We start from the raw sequence: 18,590 nt of genomic DNA on the forward strand, positions 1-18,590 counted from the left end.
ACATGCAGTCCAAACCAGGTAGATAAAGGGCATTAGTGAACCAGATTGTATTTGGTCTCAGCTGCACTCTGACTGGCCTTCTCAGGGAGTACCATTTGTCCCCGAGGAGCCAATCCTGTAGCCGTTGTGCTCCCTCAAAGATTTTGGGGTTCTGAGAGTGGCTAAGGATGTAAGAATCATGTACCGCCTTGGGAACCTGGCATACACCTGGAGGATGTGCTTTGTGTGGTTGCAGACTAGCTGAACATTTAGGGAGTGGAAGCTTGTGGTTAATAAAGTGCACTTCTTGATGCCATTGAGCCACCTGAGTGCAGTCAATCGCTCCCTGCACTTGTAGGAAGCCAGCAATCTGGTCGAATCCAATGGCTCTTGTGTCCTGGCTCCTCGTCCCCCAAGTGGCAACCCCTCATCCTGGGGTGGTCCTCAAAGACACCAGCGATCTCCGAGTGCCCCAGGATGTAAGTATCATGCATGTTCCCAGGGTAGCGGGCACAGATGTGCATGACACAGAGTCTGTGGTCACACACAATCTGAACATTCAGCTAGTTGAACCCCTCCCAATTAGTAATATGCCCTCTGTGATGCCCGGTGTACGCTGGGCGATATGTGTGCAATCGATTTCTGCCTGAACCTGGGGTACCCGGCAATGGCAGAAAATCCTGCAACCGGGCATCTTGGTGAGGCTGGTCCAGCTCAAAGGTGATAAAGCCTGATGCCTGGGCATACAGAACATCCCTCACCTCCCGGATGCACCTGTGGGCTGTAGATTGTGAAATTTCCCACATGTCCCCGCTGGAGTCGGGAATGAACCGGTGGCATAAACATTGAGGCAGCGGTGGCTGCCTTCTTCATGGGATGCCACGTTTGCGAGGTGCCCCATAGACTCTCTCCTGAAACATCGAACTATAACTGCTTCCCAAGCCACACATATAAAAAATGTGGGAATCAGAAGGAAAAATCAGAAGGAAAAGACATACGTAGCACAAAGGAAGATAGATGTAGTTGCTGGAGGCCCCAGGCCATTGCTTCAGGATGTGCAAGGCCAAAGCATTTTCAGCTGGTTCATCAATGACTTTCCCTCCATCATAAGGTCAGATGTGGAGATGTTTGCTGATGATTGCGCGATGTTCAGTTCCATTCACGACACCTCAGATACTGATCTGTCTCTGTCCACAAGTAGTAGACCCGGACAACATTCAGACTTTGGATGATAAGTGGCAGGTAACATTTGTGCCAGACAATTCCCATCTCCAACGAGAGATTCTGACTATCTCCCTTTGATATTCATCAGCATTACCGTCACTGAAACTCCATACTATTGACCAGAAATTTAACAGAACCAACCATATAAATACTGTGTTTACAAGAGCAGGTCTGTGAATTCTGAGGGAAGCAACTCACTTCCTAACTCCCCAAAGCCTGTCCACTATCTACAAGGCACAAATCAGGAGTATGATGGAATACTGTCCACTTGCCTGGCTAAGTGCAACTCCAACAACACTCAAGAAGCTCAACACCATCCAGAACCAAGCAGTTCACATGATTAGCACCCCATAATTCACCATAAACATTTAATCCCTCCACCACCAATGCACAGGTGCAGCAGTGTGTACCATCTACAAGATGCACTGCAGGAACCCACCAAGGCTCCTTAGACAGCACTTTCCAAACCCACAACCGTTACCATAAGACGGACATGGGCAGCAGATATCGGAACACAACTACCTAGAAGTTCCCCTCCAAACTACTCACTATACTGATGTGGAAACATAGTGCTGTTCCTTCACTGTCGCTGGGTCAAAATCCTGGAACTCCCTCTGTAACAGCACTGTCAATGTACCCAGACTACATGGACTGCAGCGATCCAGAAGGCAGCTCATCACCACCTTTTCAAGGGCAATTAGGGATGGGTAATGAATATTGACCTAGCCAGTGAAGCCCACGCCCTTGTTAACATTTTTTAAAGTTTTATATCTCTCCTGCATCTCTTGCCCCAAATCCTAAATCTATGATACATGCTGGCAAGGCAAGTGGAGTTAAAATACAGATTAACCATGATTTAATTGAAAGGCAGAACAGGCTCAAGGGATTGAATGACTAAATCCTGTTCCTATGACTGCTTAGGTTTGATGCTTTTTACAAATAAAAATGTTAATGTGTGAAATAACTTACACTCCACTCATACACACTAACAGCAATTCCAGAAGATGCTCCACTCCCAGCCAATCCAATGAAATGGCCACTTCCCACATTACTGGCAAACAGTGATGCTCCAATCTATGCAAAAGAGACGGAAATCTTAGAGCAGTGTCAAATGCTGGTCACCCACTGTAGACATTATACAAAATACTTACTGGCCACCAAGGTATCTTCCTTCCTGCCAAAAAATAGCCACTGACAGTGCTCCTCTTTCTCTTGTACATAGACTAATGGAGAAAATCAGAAACAATTAAAATCATTCTTAATTGAAGACAATTGTTAATCTAAGAAAACTAGGCCCCAAATTCTGGAATTCTCTCCCCGTACCTCTGTTTCTCTATTTTGCTTTCCTCATTTGACACCCCTGAAGAGTGTCTTTGACCTAGTTTTTGGTCATCTGACCCAGTACCTCCTTATGTGACTTATTATCATCACTTAATTTTGTTTTATAATACTGCTGTGAAGAATCTTGAAACAGTTTATGTTAAAAGGTGCAATATAAATACAAATTGTAATGTTACAAATATGTACTGCTTCTATTATACAGAAGCCTTGTACAGGATGATGGTAAAGGTAGGGGTTACAGGATCCAGAAAGTGCTCGTAAATAATTTTGTGAGCCATGAGTGATAACCTACTATTTCCACTAATCAATTACACCAATGCCATCTTTCACATGAGATTTTAAACTGATGCCCATCTATCCTTTCAGGTGCGATATGTTTTGTGGGAGCCTTGCTGATGGCCTAATTTGTCTTTGTTAACAGGTGGGGATTTTTTTTTTAAATCAGGATTTATCAAAGTGCTTTTATTGAAGTTTTTCCATTTTAACAAATAACACAACAGAACCACAGGAATGGTACAGCTCAGCAAAAATATCTCAACATACACAAATACAAAGAGGGACAGGCAAACAGCAATATGGACTGGCCCAGTACAATCATTAGACTCAACTTGGTGCCTCTATATGTACTACCAGGGAACAAAGGAAGGAAGGATAGGGCCTTGAAAACATAATAAAATGGAGCACACCTTGCCAAGGCGATTTCTCGCAAGGACCACGAGAGTTCAGGATAAAATATTTCATGCCATGTTTCAGCATGCACCAGACGATAACTCCCTCAACTCCAGCAACACCAGAGGCACCAATAACACATGGTAGCATCTTCCCTCAGATATCAGACCTGTCGGTACCCTTGCAAGAGCCAATCACAGATTCTTTAACCTCATCACAACAAAAACATTTTAAAATACAAAGAAAATTCATGAGAACTCCAGTCTAAAAGGATATTTTACATATACCACAAGACACAACTTTTGTGAGGGCCACAAAGAATCCAGCATGAGTAACAGCAGCAGTAACTCCCTTGCTGCTCACTCCTCTCTAGCTGGTTCCATACTGGCCAGCTTTATTTATGCAGGGACCTCCTAATGATTTCTCCGCCCCCCTCTTTGGGGAAGCTCATACTCCCTAAGGTTTGTGAGATTGCCATTAGTCCCCAGCCAGTGGTAGGCAGGCAGGTTATAAAATCCCTCCCCACCAAAGTCCAAGGAATCCACCGAAGGCCCGAGCGAAGGAGGGCGTCGGACTCGTTTTGCTGTAGACCGGACACCATTTGCACGAGGCGTTGGATCGGGCGGCTTGTAATGAGACGGAGAACGGCGCTTCCATGATGAACGGCGTAACGGTTGTACATCCACGGTCCGTGGGCCCTCTCCCTCTGAGGCGTCCTGTGTCTCCATCTCGGAGTCGGAGTCCACTGCCTCCATCATCTCGGCGTCCCTATCTCCACGTGGTTCTGCAACGATCTGTGCAGGCTTTGAGTGTGGCACCAGAGGAAGATTGTGAGGAATACTCTCTACTGTGTCTGGTCTCTGTGGCTGTAGAAGTGAGCTCTGGGGGTGAGGAATCTTTGGAAGAAATGGTCTTCTGGACCAAACGTGATCTACATGCTTGCACTGGAGACGACCCTGGGCTTGCCCCTGGTAAGAGATAGGGCCCGTTCGGCGAAAGATACCGCCAGGGACCCACTGGGCACCACCAGCAAAATTTCAAATGAACACTGGGTCACCGGGCGCAAACTGCCGAATCGGCCAATGCCGAGAAAGACCGTGTCCCTGCCGTTCTTGAGTGCGCCGTACTTTTGCGCCAATGTCCAGGAAAACCATGCTAAGACGGGTGCGAAGTCTCTGGGCCATTAGGAGTTCCGCAGTAACTACCTCAGTCACCGGATATGGAGTGGTCCTGTATGAAAACAAAAAACGAGCCAGTCTTGTGTCCATAGACCCGGAAGACTGCTTCTTTAGGCCCCAGTTGAATGTCTGCACTGCGCGCTCCGCCAACACGGAAGCCGGGTGATATGGAGCGGTGCGGATATGGCGTATGCCGTATGCCGTTCATCTTCATGAACCTCGCAAACTCCTCACTTGTGAACGGAGTGCCATTGTCCGTGACCAGCATCTCGGAGAGGCCATGCCTACTGAAATACAAACGCATCTTCTCAATTGTTGCGCAGGACGTTGTGCCTTCCATCTTATGCACCTCTAACCATTTAGACTGGGCATCAATTAATAGAAGGAACATGGATCCTTGAAAAGGGCTGGCGAAATCTGCATGCAAGCGCGCCCAAGGCCGCCCTAGCCATTCCAAGTGATGTAGGGGCGCGGCCGGCAAATCAAGCAGTTTTGGGCCACCTTCTCAATGTCGGTGTCGAGGCGTGGCATAACTCCGGGCCAACAGTTTCATTTTCGTCACACCCAGGCCAACATTTTCATTTTGGTCACACCCGGATGCCCATTGTGCAACGCACTTACTATCAGCTCCTGTCCTTTCTCCGGGACAATCACACGGGTCCCCACATGAGGATACCGTCTTCCACGCTAAATTCTGACAGCTTGGAGGAAAATACCCGCAACTCGCCTGGGAGCTGTCTATGTTGCCCACCACACAGGAGTACGTGCCGAACCTTTGACAGGACTGGCTCCGTCTGGGTCCACTCACGGATCTGTGATGCCGTGACAGGCCAGGAGTTCATAAAATTTAGGGTTGCAATCACCTCACCGATCGTGGGGGTCGACATGGGGCCGGTCAACAAAGGCAATCGGCTCACTGCGTCGGCATTCGCGATCTGAGTCCCTGGTTTATGCTCCAGCGAATACTCATAGGCAGCAGGCAACAAAGCCCAGTGCTGCATCCGTGCAGAAGCAATGGGTGGTACTGGCTTATCCTCTTGGAAAAGTCCCAGCAGAGACTTATGATCAGTCACAATAGTGAAGTGGCGGCCATACACATACTGGTGGAAGCGTTTCACCGCAAAGATCACCGCCAGGTCCTCCTTCTCGATCTGCGCGTACTTCTTTTCCGCTGAAGTCAATGTGTGGGAGGCGAAAACTATCGGCTGCTCGGCCCCGTTCTCCATCTTGTGGGATGGGACGGCCCCAATACCATACGGGGATGCATCACACGTGATGAGCAAAGGCTTTCCAGGATCATAGTGGGTTAGTAACCCAGACAACAACAATTGTTGTTTTACCCGCCGGAAAGCGGTTTCTTGCAGCTGACCCCAAACCCAGGTGTGATTCGTCTTTAGCAGAAGGTGCAACGGGGCCAGCGTAGTTGCCATATTGGGGAGGAACTACCCGTAATAGTTTACGAGGTCGAGAAAAGAACAAAGATGTGAAGTGTCAGTCGGGGCGGGGGCCTGTTGAATTGCGCGCATCTTCTCTGCGATGGGATGCAAACCTTCGCGGCCCATCCAATAACCCAGGTAGACTACTTCCTTCGCCTGAAAGACACACTTTGTACGACGTAAACAAACTCCAGCCTCTGAAAAGCGTCTATGGACAGACTCCAAATGTTCCTACTCCGACGTCCCTGCAATCAAAACGTCGTCTAAGTAGACAGCAACACGCGGTAAACCTCTCAAGATGCCCTCCATGACACGTTGAAAGGTAGCTGATGGAACCATCAATTCACCAGACAAGTGTTTCCGATATGAATCTAGGCTTTAATCGACTTACTTCAGAGCCAGCCTGTTACCCGTTGATAAACTCTTAGTGAACTCAGGCTGACTCTGGACAAGGGTATTTATACAGCGGCACTAGGGGGAGGAGTCGTGGGCGGAGCCAAGGGTGGAGCCCAGTACAAGTTCCTGAGTACTCCCAGAGCTACTACCCCTAGTGGTAGGATAGCGCTACTGCGCTTACAAAGACAGTGTGAATAATCATATATATATATATATTACATTCACCACATTCACCCCCTGCAAAAAAATCAAGTCCGGCGGGAGTGGTGGCCTACAACGTCCCTGGATCTGGACCGAATGGGAGCCTGAAGCGAGCAAGATAGTTTGTTGCACAGGGAAAACGGGGAGCGAACAGCGTCTTACCAGGTCTGGATGTATGAAGCTCTCCGTGCTCCCGGAGTCGAAGAGGAATGGCGTTCTGTATCCGGTGACATGGACCTCTGCCATCGAGTTTCGTAGATTCTTTGGTCGTGATTGGTCCAGGGTGACCACGCTGAGTTGCGGTAGTCGGTGGCTCGATCAGCTGTGCTGGACTGGCTTTGTGATGACTGCCCTCTGAGTTCATAGTCGAATTCTTCCGCAGAGTTGTCCGAGCGCGGAGATGCCGATCGGGCCCGTGGATAGCACGTGGCGGGCAGCGAGGAAGATGGCGTCCACGATGGCGGCCCCCATGAGTCGCACATGGCCGGCCGCGTGGTGGAGGTTTTCCAAGATGGCGGCCCCCATGGATCGCACGGAGGGGGCGAAGTCGGGGCATAGGCCGCCGCGTTTCGGGCCCGCGGGCCTGCGAGTGAGGGGAGCGATTACTTCAAGTAGCTGGGGAGCTGGAAGCCGGGGCCCTTTTAGCGAGGCACACTCTTGCGTAATGGTCTTTTCGCCCGTAGCTGCTGCAGGTCGCGTTGCAGACCGGGCCGTGCTGCCGCGTGTACTGGTTCTGGCCGCAGAAATGGCAGGCTGGAGCAGCATAGTGGCTGGCTGGAGCAGCATAGTGGCTGACTGGGGCCGCATGGTGGCTGGGCGGCCGCGTAGCACAGGCCTGGGGGAGTCGCTGGTCGGGTGCCCATTCCGCGAGGAACGAGTTAAGGCTGCGGAAGGAGACCTCCATCGTTGTAGCAGCTTCCACAGTCGTTTCTAAGTCCTGGGCCCCCTTTTCCAGCAGTCTTTGGCGCACATAGTTAGACCTGAGGCCCGCTACAAAAACATCGCATACAGTAAGTTCCCTGTGTTCAGCCGCGGTAACCGCTTGATAATTACAGTCATTGGACAAATTATTGAGTTCCCTTAGAAATTCGGCGAGTGATTCTGTAGGCCGCTGGTGGCGAGTCGTGAACACGTGGCGAGCGTAAACTTCATTAATAGGCCTTACATAAATTTTATCGAGAACTGCTAGCGCCGCAGTATATGAACTGGCGAAGTTTAGTTGCATAGAGATTCTGTGGCTCACCCTCGCGTGCAGTAGACTTAGCTTCTGATCCTCTGTCGTTTCGGCTGTGCTCGCTTCTGCCAGGTAGGCCTTGAAGCACCGCATCCAGTGGGAGAAGATTTCTTTAGCCTCTGCATCCTGCGGGTCGAGTTCCAGGCGTTCAGGCTTGAGGGCCGATTCCATAATCGATCTTTACTGTTCTTAAGTCGATTAAATTGATGGAACCATCAATTCACCAGACAAGTGTTTCCGATATGAATCTAGGCTTTAATTGACTTACTTCAGAGCCAGCCTGTTCCCCGTTGATGAACTCTTAGTGAACTCAGGCTGACTCTGGACAAGGGTATTTATACAGCGGCACTAGGGGGAGGAGTCGTGGGTGGAGCCAAGGGTGGAGCCCAGTACAAGTTCCTGAGTACTTCCAGAGCTACTCCCCCTAGAGGTAGGATAGTGCTACTGCGCTTACAAAGACAGTGTGAATTATCATATATATATATATATTACATTCACCACAGTAGCGCAGGCAGAGGATACCCCAAAGGGCAACTGTGCATAGTCATACAGGCTCCGGTGTGCATTAATAGTTACATATGGCCGGGAGGCAGGGTCCAGCTCCAACTGTAGGTTGGCGTGACTCATATATAATTTCATGAACGAGCGTCCGCCTGCAAGCTTCGCGTAGAGATCTTCTATGCATGGCATTAGATATTGGTCGAGCCGGGAAGCCGTATTCACTGTAATTTTATAGTTGCTGCACAAGCGAACTGTGGCATCTGGCTTCATTACAGGTACAATTGGCGCTGCCCAGTTAGTGAAACGGACGGGCCTGATAATACCCAAAGACTCCAAACGAGTGAGTTCCCCTTCTACCTTCTCATGCAAGGTGTAAGGCACCGGGCACGCCCGGAAATAGCACGGCGTGGCTCCTGGTTCGACTTGGATACAGGTTACAGCCCCTTTTATTTTCCCCAAACAGGGCTGCAATACATCTGGGTACCGTCCTAGTGCCTCCGTCAACCCTCCAGAACCTGTTTGGAGGATGTGCTGCCACTGCAGCCGCAAATGGCGCAACCAGTCCTGACCCAACAGGCTGGGCCCGTGGCCGGGCACCACAATAAGTGGGGCAGTTGGGGCAGCACGGTAGCATTGTGGATAGCACAATGGCTTCACAGCTCCAGGGTCCCAGATTCGATTCCGGCTTGGGTCACTGTCTGTGCGGAGTCTGCACATCCTCCCCGTGTGTGCGTGGGTTTCCTCCGGGTTCCCCGGTTTCCTCCCACAGTCCAAAGATGTGCAGGTCAGGTGGATTGGCCATGATAAATTTCCCTTAGTGTCCAAAATTGCCCTTAGTGTTGGGTGGGGTTACTGGGTTGTGGGGATAGGGTGGAGGTGTTGACCTTGGGTAGGGTGCTCTTTCCAAGAGCCGGTGCAGACTCGATGGGCCGAATGGCCTCCTTCTGCACTGTACATTCTATGAAACGCCGCTCCTGGTGTCCATAAACAACAGGGGTCATTGTAGTTCCTGCAATGAGCAATGGTTCCCCCATGTAGGTGGCCAACCTGGCCTGTGTTGGTTAATGTAAGGGTCCGTATACCCTGCTTGATGTGGTTGAATGTCCTCTGGGCGATCACGGAGACTGCTGCGCCAGTGTCCAATTCCATCTCAAGCGGGTGACCATTGACCCGTACTGTCACCTTAATGGGGGCTAGACGGGGAGCTGCCACACAATGCAGCTGCAGGCAGTCGTCCTCCGTCTCCACGTCCTCGGGAGTAGTCGCAGGTTTATCCAAATGTACAGTATGGCCAGGTATGGCCCCTGGGCTGGCCCCAGTTTCTGTCAGAACGATGGCACATCTGGCACCCCCAGGACCGGCGCCCGCCACTGGCATGGCTCCTCATCCATCAGTTCTAGAGAAGGCTCCCTTCAGGGAAGAACGTCCGGCGGCCACTGGTGTCGATATGGACGTCGCCCCGCTCAAGGTACCGCAGGGGTGCGGGGAGACGCTTTTGGACAGAAGGGGTTGCGCCCCAAGGTGTGCACCTCCATTCTCTGTAGCTCCTGCACTCCCCGTTCTGCGCTCTCTCGGGACAATGCTATTTGAATGGCCTGTTGAAAAGTCAATGTTGGTTCAGCTAACAACTTTCTCTGGGTGGCCGCACTGTTAATACCGCAAACCAAATGGTCGTGTAACATTTCTGACAAGGTCTCACCATACTCCAGTACTCCGCAATCCTGCGTAGCCTGGATAGAAACTGCGAGGGATTCTCCTGGGGTCCTCTCAGCTGTATTAAACCAGTAACACTGGACTATCTTGGACGGGGATGGGTTAAAATGTTGCCCCACCAAGGTCACAAGTTCATCAAATGTCTTGGTGTCCGGCGCAGCTGGGTACGAAAGGCTCCTAATCACCCCAAACGTATGTGAGCCACAGGCGGTGTGCAAAATGACCACCTGGCCCTCGTTTTCGGTGATGTTGTTTGCCCGGAAATAGTAGCGCATCCGTTGTGCGTACTGGTTCCAACTTGCCAGCGCAGTATGAAAGACATCCAAACGTCCATACAGAGGCATGGTGTAACAGAAAATAAACTTCCAACCTGTATCCAACAAAAGTCCAGGGAGGTGGCTTCAGCAGCATAGACAGCTATCCACTTTAACCCTCGTCGCCAGTTTTGCGAGGGCCACGAAGAATCCAGCATGAGGTGTAGAATAGAAAGAAATAACATTTATTTACAATAACATATTACATATATACACAACAGCAGTAACTCCCTTGCTGCTCACTTCTCTCTAGCTGGTTCCATACTGGCCAGCTTTATTTATGCAGGGAATCTGCTAATGATTTCTCCGCACTGTGTCCGAGGTTGGAGTTTTGTTGTTGTTTTAGCCTGCCTGCTTACCATTGGCTGGGGACTAATGGCAATCCCACAATCCTTGGGGAGTATGAGCTTCCCCAATGAGGGGGTCATTGGGGAAGCTCATACTCCCCAAGGATTGTGGGATTGCCATTAGTCCCCAGCCAATGGTAAGCAGGCAGGCTAAAACAACAACAAAACTCCAACCTCGGACACAGTACGGAACGATCATCATTCCACATATTTATACAGAGAGGACCAGCAAATATTCATACAATAGATTTGGATTATAGTCAGTCAGCGCCTCCCAATAGACTATCATTTGACTCGCCTTCTCCCCGTATTTGTACTGCTACACTGTTTCCATACACAACTGTCCTACCACCCTCCCTACTGTCTGCCTATCAAATTGCCCGCCATAACTTTTTCCTCCTCGCCAATCCCTCCATGGTGGGCACCCTCGAGTTCTCCCTATCTACCCCCATTATCTTGTTCATGAGCGTTCATATTCCTCCCTCCTTTTCCTATCCACATGAGCCTTGAGCGATATAATCTCTCCTCGGACCACTGCTTTTAGCGCTTCTCAAAAGGTGGCCGCTGACACCTCCCCGTTCTGGTTCAATTCCACATAATCTTTGTCACAAAAGCCTCTATCTGCTAACAACCCCAAATCGAGCCTCCACCCCGGCATCTGCTCCCGGCCTGATCTAAGCAGAATCTCCAGCCAATGGGGCACTTGCTCCGACATTACTATCCCCGCGTACTCTGCCTCCTCCACTCCAACCGAAATCTCCCGGCTCACCACAAAAAAGTCAATTCTGGAATACACTCTATAGACATGCGATAAAAGGAATACTCCCTTCTCCTAGGTTCTTGAAGTGCCACAGGTCCACCATACCCATCTTTTCCATAAACCCACCCAGCTCCTTTACCATTCGTATCCTACCCATTGACCTGGGGCTCGACCTATCCACCCTCGGCTCTAGGACAGAATTAAAATCTCCTCCCATAATCAACTGGTGCGTGGCCCAGTCCGGGACTGCTGCCAGCAACCCCCTCATAAAACCTACATCAACCCAATTTGGTCCATACACATTCACCAACACCACTGGCATCCCACTGATGATGACAAATGTCCCAGCCAGGTCCTTCACTTGCTTCGCACTCACAAACCAGTTTTCTTGCTCATCAAAATTGCCACTCCTCACGACTCTGAATCAAACCCCGAGTAGAAAACCTGACCAACCCATCCCTTCCTTAGCCTTACCTGGTCCTTCACGCAAAGGTGTATCTCCTGCAGAATGACTACTTCCATTTTCAGGCTCCTGAGTTGCGCAAAAACCCGAGATCTTTTAACTGGTCCATTCAGCCCGCGCACGTTTCATGTTATCAGCCTTACCGGAGGTTTGCACCCTCATTCCTCTTTATCGTCCGTCATTCTCCCCTTTTGGCTCTCGCCACATTGATTCCACCCTATACCTGGTCCATCCAAGATGTCCCCTTCTCCCCCCTGACCATGCTTCTTCTCCCTCCCCGACTCTTCATGTCCCTCTCCCTATCCCCCCCACCTTCTACCCCCCCCTACCCCCATCAAGGCCACCTCTCTTGGCCTTCACCTCCACCTCACTTCCATTCACCAGCATTAATTGCTAGCGTGGCAGTCCCTGCCAAAAGGCTTCTCCCACTAACCTCCCTTCTCCCCTCCCGCCCTCACCTTTCTGCTTAGTGAAGAAAGCTCCCTGCTGGCCTTACTGACCCTCACCCAAACAAACCCTCATCTTGAATCATAGGTCACCTCCCCCGAGAGCAAACAAACAAGAGATAAAACAGCCCCAGGCAACAGGAGGGGGGATGGGGACAGCCATCCCCACATAAACCTTTCACCCCTGCTTCCCTTTTGTCAACCCAACAGTAAATAACAAACCAGAAACAGAACCCCCTCCAGATCGGGGGAAAAGAAAACTCCTCACTCACCACCCCCACTCTACCCGTATTCCCAATCATTTCAAAATGCCAGCACCTCAGTTCCCCAGAATTGTTCAATTCAGTTCTCCCCAGTTTGTGCTCCTTGATGAAGTCATCGGCCGCTTCTGGGGTCTCAAAATAGTATTCCCGGCCTTCATACGTCACCCATAATTTCGCCAGGTAGAGTACCCTAAACCTGATCTTCCTCCGATATAGCACCGCCTAGTCCTTGTTGAACCCTGCATGCCATTTTGCCAACTTGGCTCCAATGTCCTGGTATATTCGGACCTTGTTCCCCTCCCATTCACAGTTGTGCTTCTCCCTAGTGCACTGCAAGATCTTCTCTTTCTCCATGAACTTTGGAGTTTCACTGCCACCGCCCATGGTGGCTCCCCCACTCAAGGCTTCTACCTGTGCGCTGTGTCCACTTCAGATGCCTTATCCAGCACACCCTCCACTAACCAGCCCCACCAGCATCCTCAACATGTACCTCGTGTCACTTGCACTTTCCACTCCTCCAGGCAGGCCCACTATCCGCAGTTTCTACCTTCTCAAACTGTTTTCCTGCTCCACCACCCATGCTCTCAACGTCTTGCAAAGGTCTCCTAAGAGCCCTACCTCCACCTCCAATGCCACCACCCGATTCCTGCGATCCGACATCACCCTCTCAATTTCTTAGATCTGCAACCCGTGTGCCTCCAAACATTTCTCCACCCTCTCCATTGAGCCCTTCATGGGTGTCACAGCCCCTTCAATGGCCTTCGAGCGATCCTACTGCATCTCGTTCCTGTGCCGGCGGAACTGCTCCATTTGGGGTTTTCCGACTTGCACAAGCCCATCTCCCTCAGCCATCCTTCCACTGGCTGCTGCGCCACCAACTCCTTGGTCAGGTCTTTCACCTTCTTCTGCCGGGTTTGGTAATCAGCGGACATACCACTCCCGGGGGGAACTACGCCTCCCACCTTCAAATGCACCTTTCTGTCGAAGTTGCACCCAATTTGGGATTAAAAGAGCTCTTTTAATCAATGCCTTCAAGCAGGAGCTGCCCTGTGTGTGACCACTCACACCATAGCTGCCACCGGAAATCCCAGCCTCCCAACAAACTAACCGACAGGATAAAAAAAAGAACGCTGCCAGGAGAAGAGGAATTCAGCATTTGTGGGAGAAGAGAAAAGGCTGCTCATTCAGATGAAGGAGCGTCCCAACTATAAGGCGGAGGGGGCAACAGGATATCAACCATAGTAGAGGAGCTGATCCAGCCCTGCACCCTTGTGCACATAGGAGTCAGTAAACCAAGGATACTCAAAACACATCAAGACTCAATTTCTCAGGATGTCTCTAATAAGTGTTGGGATGTCCCATTCATAAGGGGGCAGCAGGCTACCAAAAGGGCCAGGCCAGACCCAGCACGTTTTTGCACATAGGAGTCAGTACCCCAGGAGACCCAGCACACGTCAAGACTTACCACCCAGCCAGCTCTGCTCCTCACTAACCACACCTGCGCAGTGCACCAGCCCCATCGACACTAGAAAACTCACGTCAACCTCACTATCGAAGGGAAGAATAATCAAGACAGCCATTAATTGGGCACTTCGGGAGGGGCCTATCCTCAATCCCCCAATACGATAAGGGAAACCCCCTGTTATCCAATAGACCAAAACAGGACCCATAAAGGCAGCTATTCACCAGTTAAAGAAGAGAAACCGCCCTCGGGAAGGATGTCCAAGTCAGTCAAGGAATGTTGGACACAGAACAGCACTGTATGCCATTGAAAGGAGGATAGTAGGGGACAGTGCAGTGCTGCTTCAACAGAGACCCACCACAATGAGGAGGGCACTCAGGAAACCATTTATAAGACCACTTGAAGGAGGCTGACTAGCTCATCAAACCTACCTATAAACCAAAGAAGGGCTCCAACAACACGGAGGCATAACATGCAAATCTCTCACTCAGCAAATCAAGCAAGGATTAACCAACCACATCCAGACGCATGCCACTACTTATTTCCCCCTACTCCAACAACTCCAAAAACGTTAACCACACAGAAGAATCACAAGGAACCCAGTCCCAACACAGGGAACAATCATCCCCAGCTGGATGAGTCCTGTGCAGGTTATTACAATGATTAAGGTCAACATGTCTGGAATTTAGGTGAAGTCAATGTTGGACTAATTTATTCAGCACACTTGCTCAAATAGTTGGTCAATACTCATTGTCCAGCATCATACCTTGCTGTTGACTCTTGAACTGGGCCTTCGGAATCAAGTAAAGGAAAAAAGATTGGAGAAATAAAAATTGCCAATTGATAATTCACCTCCTTCACCTTCTAATAACCTCTCCCTGAAAATCAGCGAGAATGATAGATGGAGCTTGACATTGCACTGGACGTGCCCAGGTGGCATTTTTCCCACGCTGGGCGCAGGCCCGGGGGAAGAAACAAAAGACATTGTACTGGGAGATGTGGATTTAGGTGAGGTTTATGTTGGGAAGATTTTACTCAGACACTCATCCCATTGATGGTTATCATGGTTGTCAAGGGTTCTCAGAAATCTCTCTGTTTATCAATCTGTCAATGAACTTTTCTCTTACTTTCATATATGGTTGGACAAAGAATTCACAGGCAGGACAATTAATTCAGTGTACTTCGGTTTTTCAGGTTCTGCAACTGAGATCAACCATTTCCCTCAATTAGTTCATCGAAATTCTTATGTAAATTTTAAAAAAAAATAAAGATAGGAAAGTGCACAAGATTCATGTTACAAATGTGTTGGAATGGAACCTTCATCTGACTTAGCTGAAGGCCTGGGTCCCTGTAACAGGAACAGGTTAGATATGGCTACTTATACCTGTAAAGGTACATGTCTTCAGCGATCCAGATCAGATGAGTTAATGTGGGAGAATTAGGAAGTGCCTATCTCGAGTCCTCTGCTCCTCATGGAGCAAGTAGGTCTCTTGGGGAAGGTAATCAGTGCCCACCCCCCCCCCCCCCCCCCCATGATCAACTACCTCTCCCAAATAAATGTTTGGAATCTGATTACTGACTTTGGCAAGTATACATAGAAAGATACAAAGAAAATAGTATATCATGCCTGATCCATATGCCCTGCTTCTCTGATTTGGGTTGAGGTTTTGGAGTGCAAATGCATGTTTAATCTCTGTAATAGTTGATTTTCAAACTAACTACCTCTTCAAAGGACACAGAAATTTTAATCAAAAGTCTGTTTTCACGAAGTAGTTTGGTACAGAGAGATCTTACCCAGAATCCTACAAATAAGACAGTTATAAGGTACAAGACCATGACGATAATGTCAGCCACGTTTAGTCTTTTATGCGTAATGACACATTCTGCAGGTTCCAATGTGCTGGCAGGCATTTTGTCTGCCCTGAAGGAAGGGTTCTCTGTGATCGTCTTCATACTTCAGACCTTGACCATAAAATAGAAGAATCAAATAGTTTTACATCAACAGAATATAATGCATATATTATTAATATAATGATGGGCTCTGTTCCTCTCTAGTTTTTTCACTTTTTGTTCCTGAAAGTAGTAATAGTAGTACGGTTTTATTTTCATGGACATTAAGATTCTCACCCCAACTGCTACTTCTGAGTGTTTCTATGGGTTATTTAGTGATTAAAGATGTAATAGCCAAGGACTACTTTGTCCTCACTGAAATCCATAGTTGTACATTCTCCAGTACACACAAGATGAAACCCTGGCTGAATTTCCCCATAATTCAATGCCATTAAAAGAGATGCAGTTCCCTATGATTTATCACAGGCAGAAGATAAACCTAGATACTCCCTTTTCTATGTAATTCAGTTATGCACTGGATAAAACTTCTAACCAATTAAATTTTCTAATTCTTTACTTTTAGACAAGCATCATGGGATGGCTCATGAGTTTTTGGAGGTTGGAGGGGGGATTGAGGAACCCTACGCTTTCTGTTGGGATGATAGAACTGGGTTTCTCTGGAGGATGATTTCTTGTACAAAATGACTTCTGACAGTAACTGATCATGTGACCAAGCTGTCTGGGAGATAAATAATGGTAAATTAAAGAATAAGTAAGAAGTTGATCATGGGGGGAGTAAATTCCTATGTGTGATTCTGTTTTCAAGCAGTTTAGTTTAGACTATGCTGGCTGCAAGGAGCATCTCTTTCAAGCAGAATTCAGTTGAAATTTTGTGTACTGGCTAAAAGGGTTTAATACAATTCCTAACTAAACAATTCCATTAACTTTATGTTGGATTTCTGGAATACCGAAGCTGATGAGAAGAGAGAGTAAAGTCCCTAGTTGTAAGACTAGGAAAAAAATATGTTTTTAATATATATTTTATTTAAGAACATTAGAACCAGGAGAGTTCTGAACTGAGTTGGCTAAGCTTAGGATGCAAGCGACACCTGTTATTGACAGAGTCTACAACCGTGGGAGGTTTGGAGGAAATTCAAAGGAACCACTCTGCCAGAAGTGGAAGGCCCAAGAAATCTCAAACTTCATATGAATCTTTGAAACAGTACTCGGGCAAAATTATTAATCTTCCAATTTCAGACAAGTATCTGATTTGGAGTTTTTTGAGGATATAACTCAAATTGGTGTACAAGGACATTTTAGTTAAAAAATTCAGTTTCGAGTATAAGTAACTATGTTCAAATCATGATTTGGTAATACAGAATTTGAGTATCGTTGAAAAAAGACAAATGTTGTCAAAGTTTTTCATCCTGCATTCATGTAAAGGTAACAACAATTATGCTCTGTGAGAAGAGAGCTGATTGGTTGGGTCTCTGATTGAGGTGTTGCCACAGAGAGTGTACCAATTAACTAATTATGAACAGTTAACTTCCAAGTGTGACAAATGGAGGATTTTTAGGAATAGTGGCTTCTAAATATTGGGAAAATGTAAGGGTTAAAAGCCTGGGGTTATTGTATGTTTGACTGCAATGGTCATGTTTTTAAAAAGGATTTTGGTTTGTAAAGGCCTGGGAACGTCTAGGAAATAGCAGGTCAAACTGGCCAGACAAATGTGGTTTGACTGGAGAAATCCCCAGGGGAGTTAATATGCTTTGCAACCTTGGGAGGTGATTTGTTTTTCAGCTTGGGGAGGAGAGGTCATTGCTGAGTGGAGCCCAAGAATGCAGAGAGGCATTTTGTTTTGGAGAAAGCTTTGGGAGAGAAGAGCTGAATTCAAATTGGCTGACCCTGAGTCCACAATTCTCTCCCAGTAGGATAGTTATAAAAGAGCAATGACATGTAACAGTCTTGTCTGGGGACCAGGAAGAAGCTGAAACACACCTGGTAGACCAACTTTTTGAAGATATTCAGCCAGAGCCTGAAGGGGTTCTAACCGAAGCAAAATTGGTTTTCTAAAGCAAGTATTACTCTATGCCATGCTAATTTTAAGATAGATTGATAGCTGTATGTTTATTTTCTTGCTGTTTAATGGGAAATTGTGTCATAATGTTAAAGGGTAATTGTAAGCTGTTTGTTTCCAGTATGAAGTTAAAAAGTTTAAGATTGCATTTATAATCAAGTTCTGTTTTAGAAATGCCAGAGCCTTATTTCTTCACGCAATCACTCTTGAAGTAAATTAATTATTCTTTCCACAGTCGTAAAAATAAACAAAAATATTGGGGTTTCAGGGCAAATTTTCGTACTGGCTTCCACCAACGTGGATTAGTCGTAATGGTATCTGGGAGGTCTCCCAGACCATTGAAAGCCCCCGGGAGAATGCCCATTCTCGAGGAGCCCAGAAGAGGTACTTTGGGTGAAGTTGGGAGGATCCTGAGGCCATGGTGAGATGCAGTGCAGGAGATGATTAAAGTGCAGCCTTGACGGGGCATTCCTCGCTGAGGCCAAACTAAGCAGCAAACTGAATAGCAGGGCCTTTTCTCAGTGCTGCAGGCCCATTGTGTTTTGCAAGCATGGGCTAGTTGGGTATGGTTGGTATCTTGCCTGTTCAGAATAGCCAAAAGGGAGATGATGTTCCATATGATCTGCCAGTCTTTCGGATGCACAGTCTGCATACCTTGCATCACACCAGAACTAAAATTCATATACCATATTACTCATCTGTGTGATGGGCAGCAAGTTGTTTTTGGCTTGATGGTTGCATCCCGTTAGTGGTGAA

The 18,590-nt window shown here is 48.1% G+C and overlaps 1 protein-coding gene across 2 annotated transcripts in view; it reads right to left on the reverse strand.

The window, feature by feature from the left end:
- Positions 1-18,590, reverse strand: part of LOC119978732 (sodium/myo-inositol cotransporter 2-like) — a 265,078-nt gene that overhangs the window by 217,870 nt on the left and 28,618 nt on the right. For both annotated transcript variants that reach the window (XM_038820565.1, XM_038820564.1), the window contains exons 2-4: positions 15,722-15,889; positions 2,355-2,426; positions 2,173-2,277 (exon numbers count right to left, since the gene is read on the reverse strand). In XM_038820565.1, the coding sequence (XP_038676493.1) occupies positions 2,173-2,277; positions 2,355-2,426; positions 15,722-15,880 (336 nt within the window). In that variant the 5' untranslated portion in view covers positions 15,881-15,889. The remainder of the gene's footprint in view (positions 1-2,172; positions 2,278-2,354; positions 2,427-15,721; positions 15,890-18,590) is intronic.

Source organism: Scyliorhinus canicula, chromosome 15 (assembly GCF_902713615.1).
Source record: "Scyliorhinus canicula chromosome 15, sScyCan1.1, whole genome shotgun sequence".
NCBI classification, from domain to species: domain Eukaryota; kingdom Metazoa; phylum Chordata; class Chondrichthyes; order Carcharhiniformes; family Scyliorhinidae; genus Scyliorhinus; species Scyliorhinus canicula.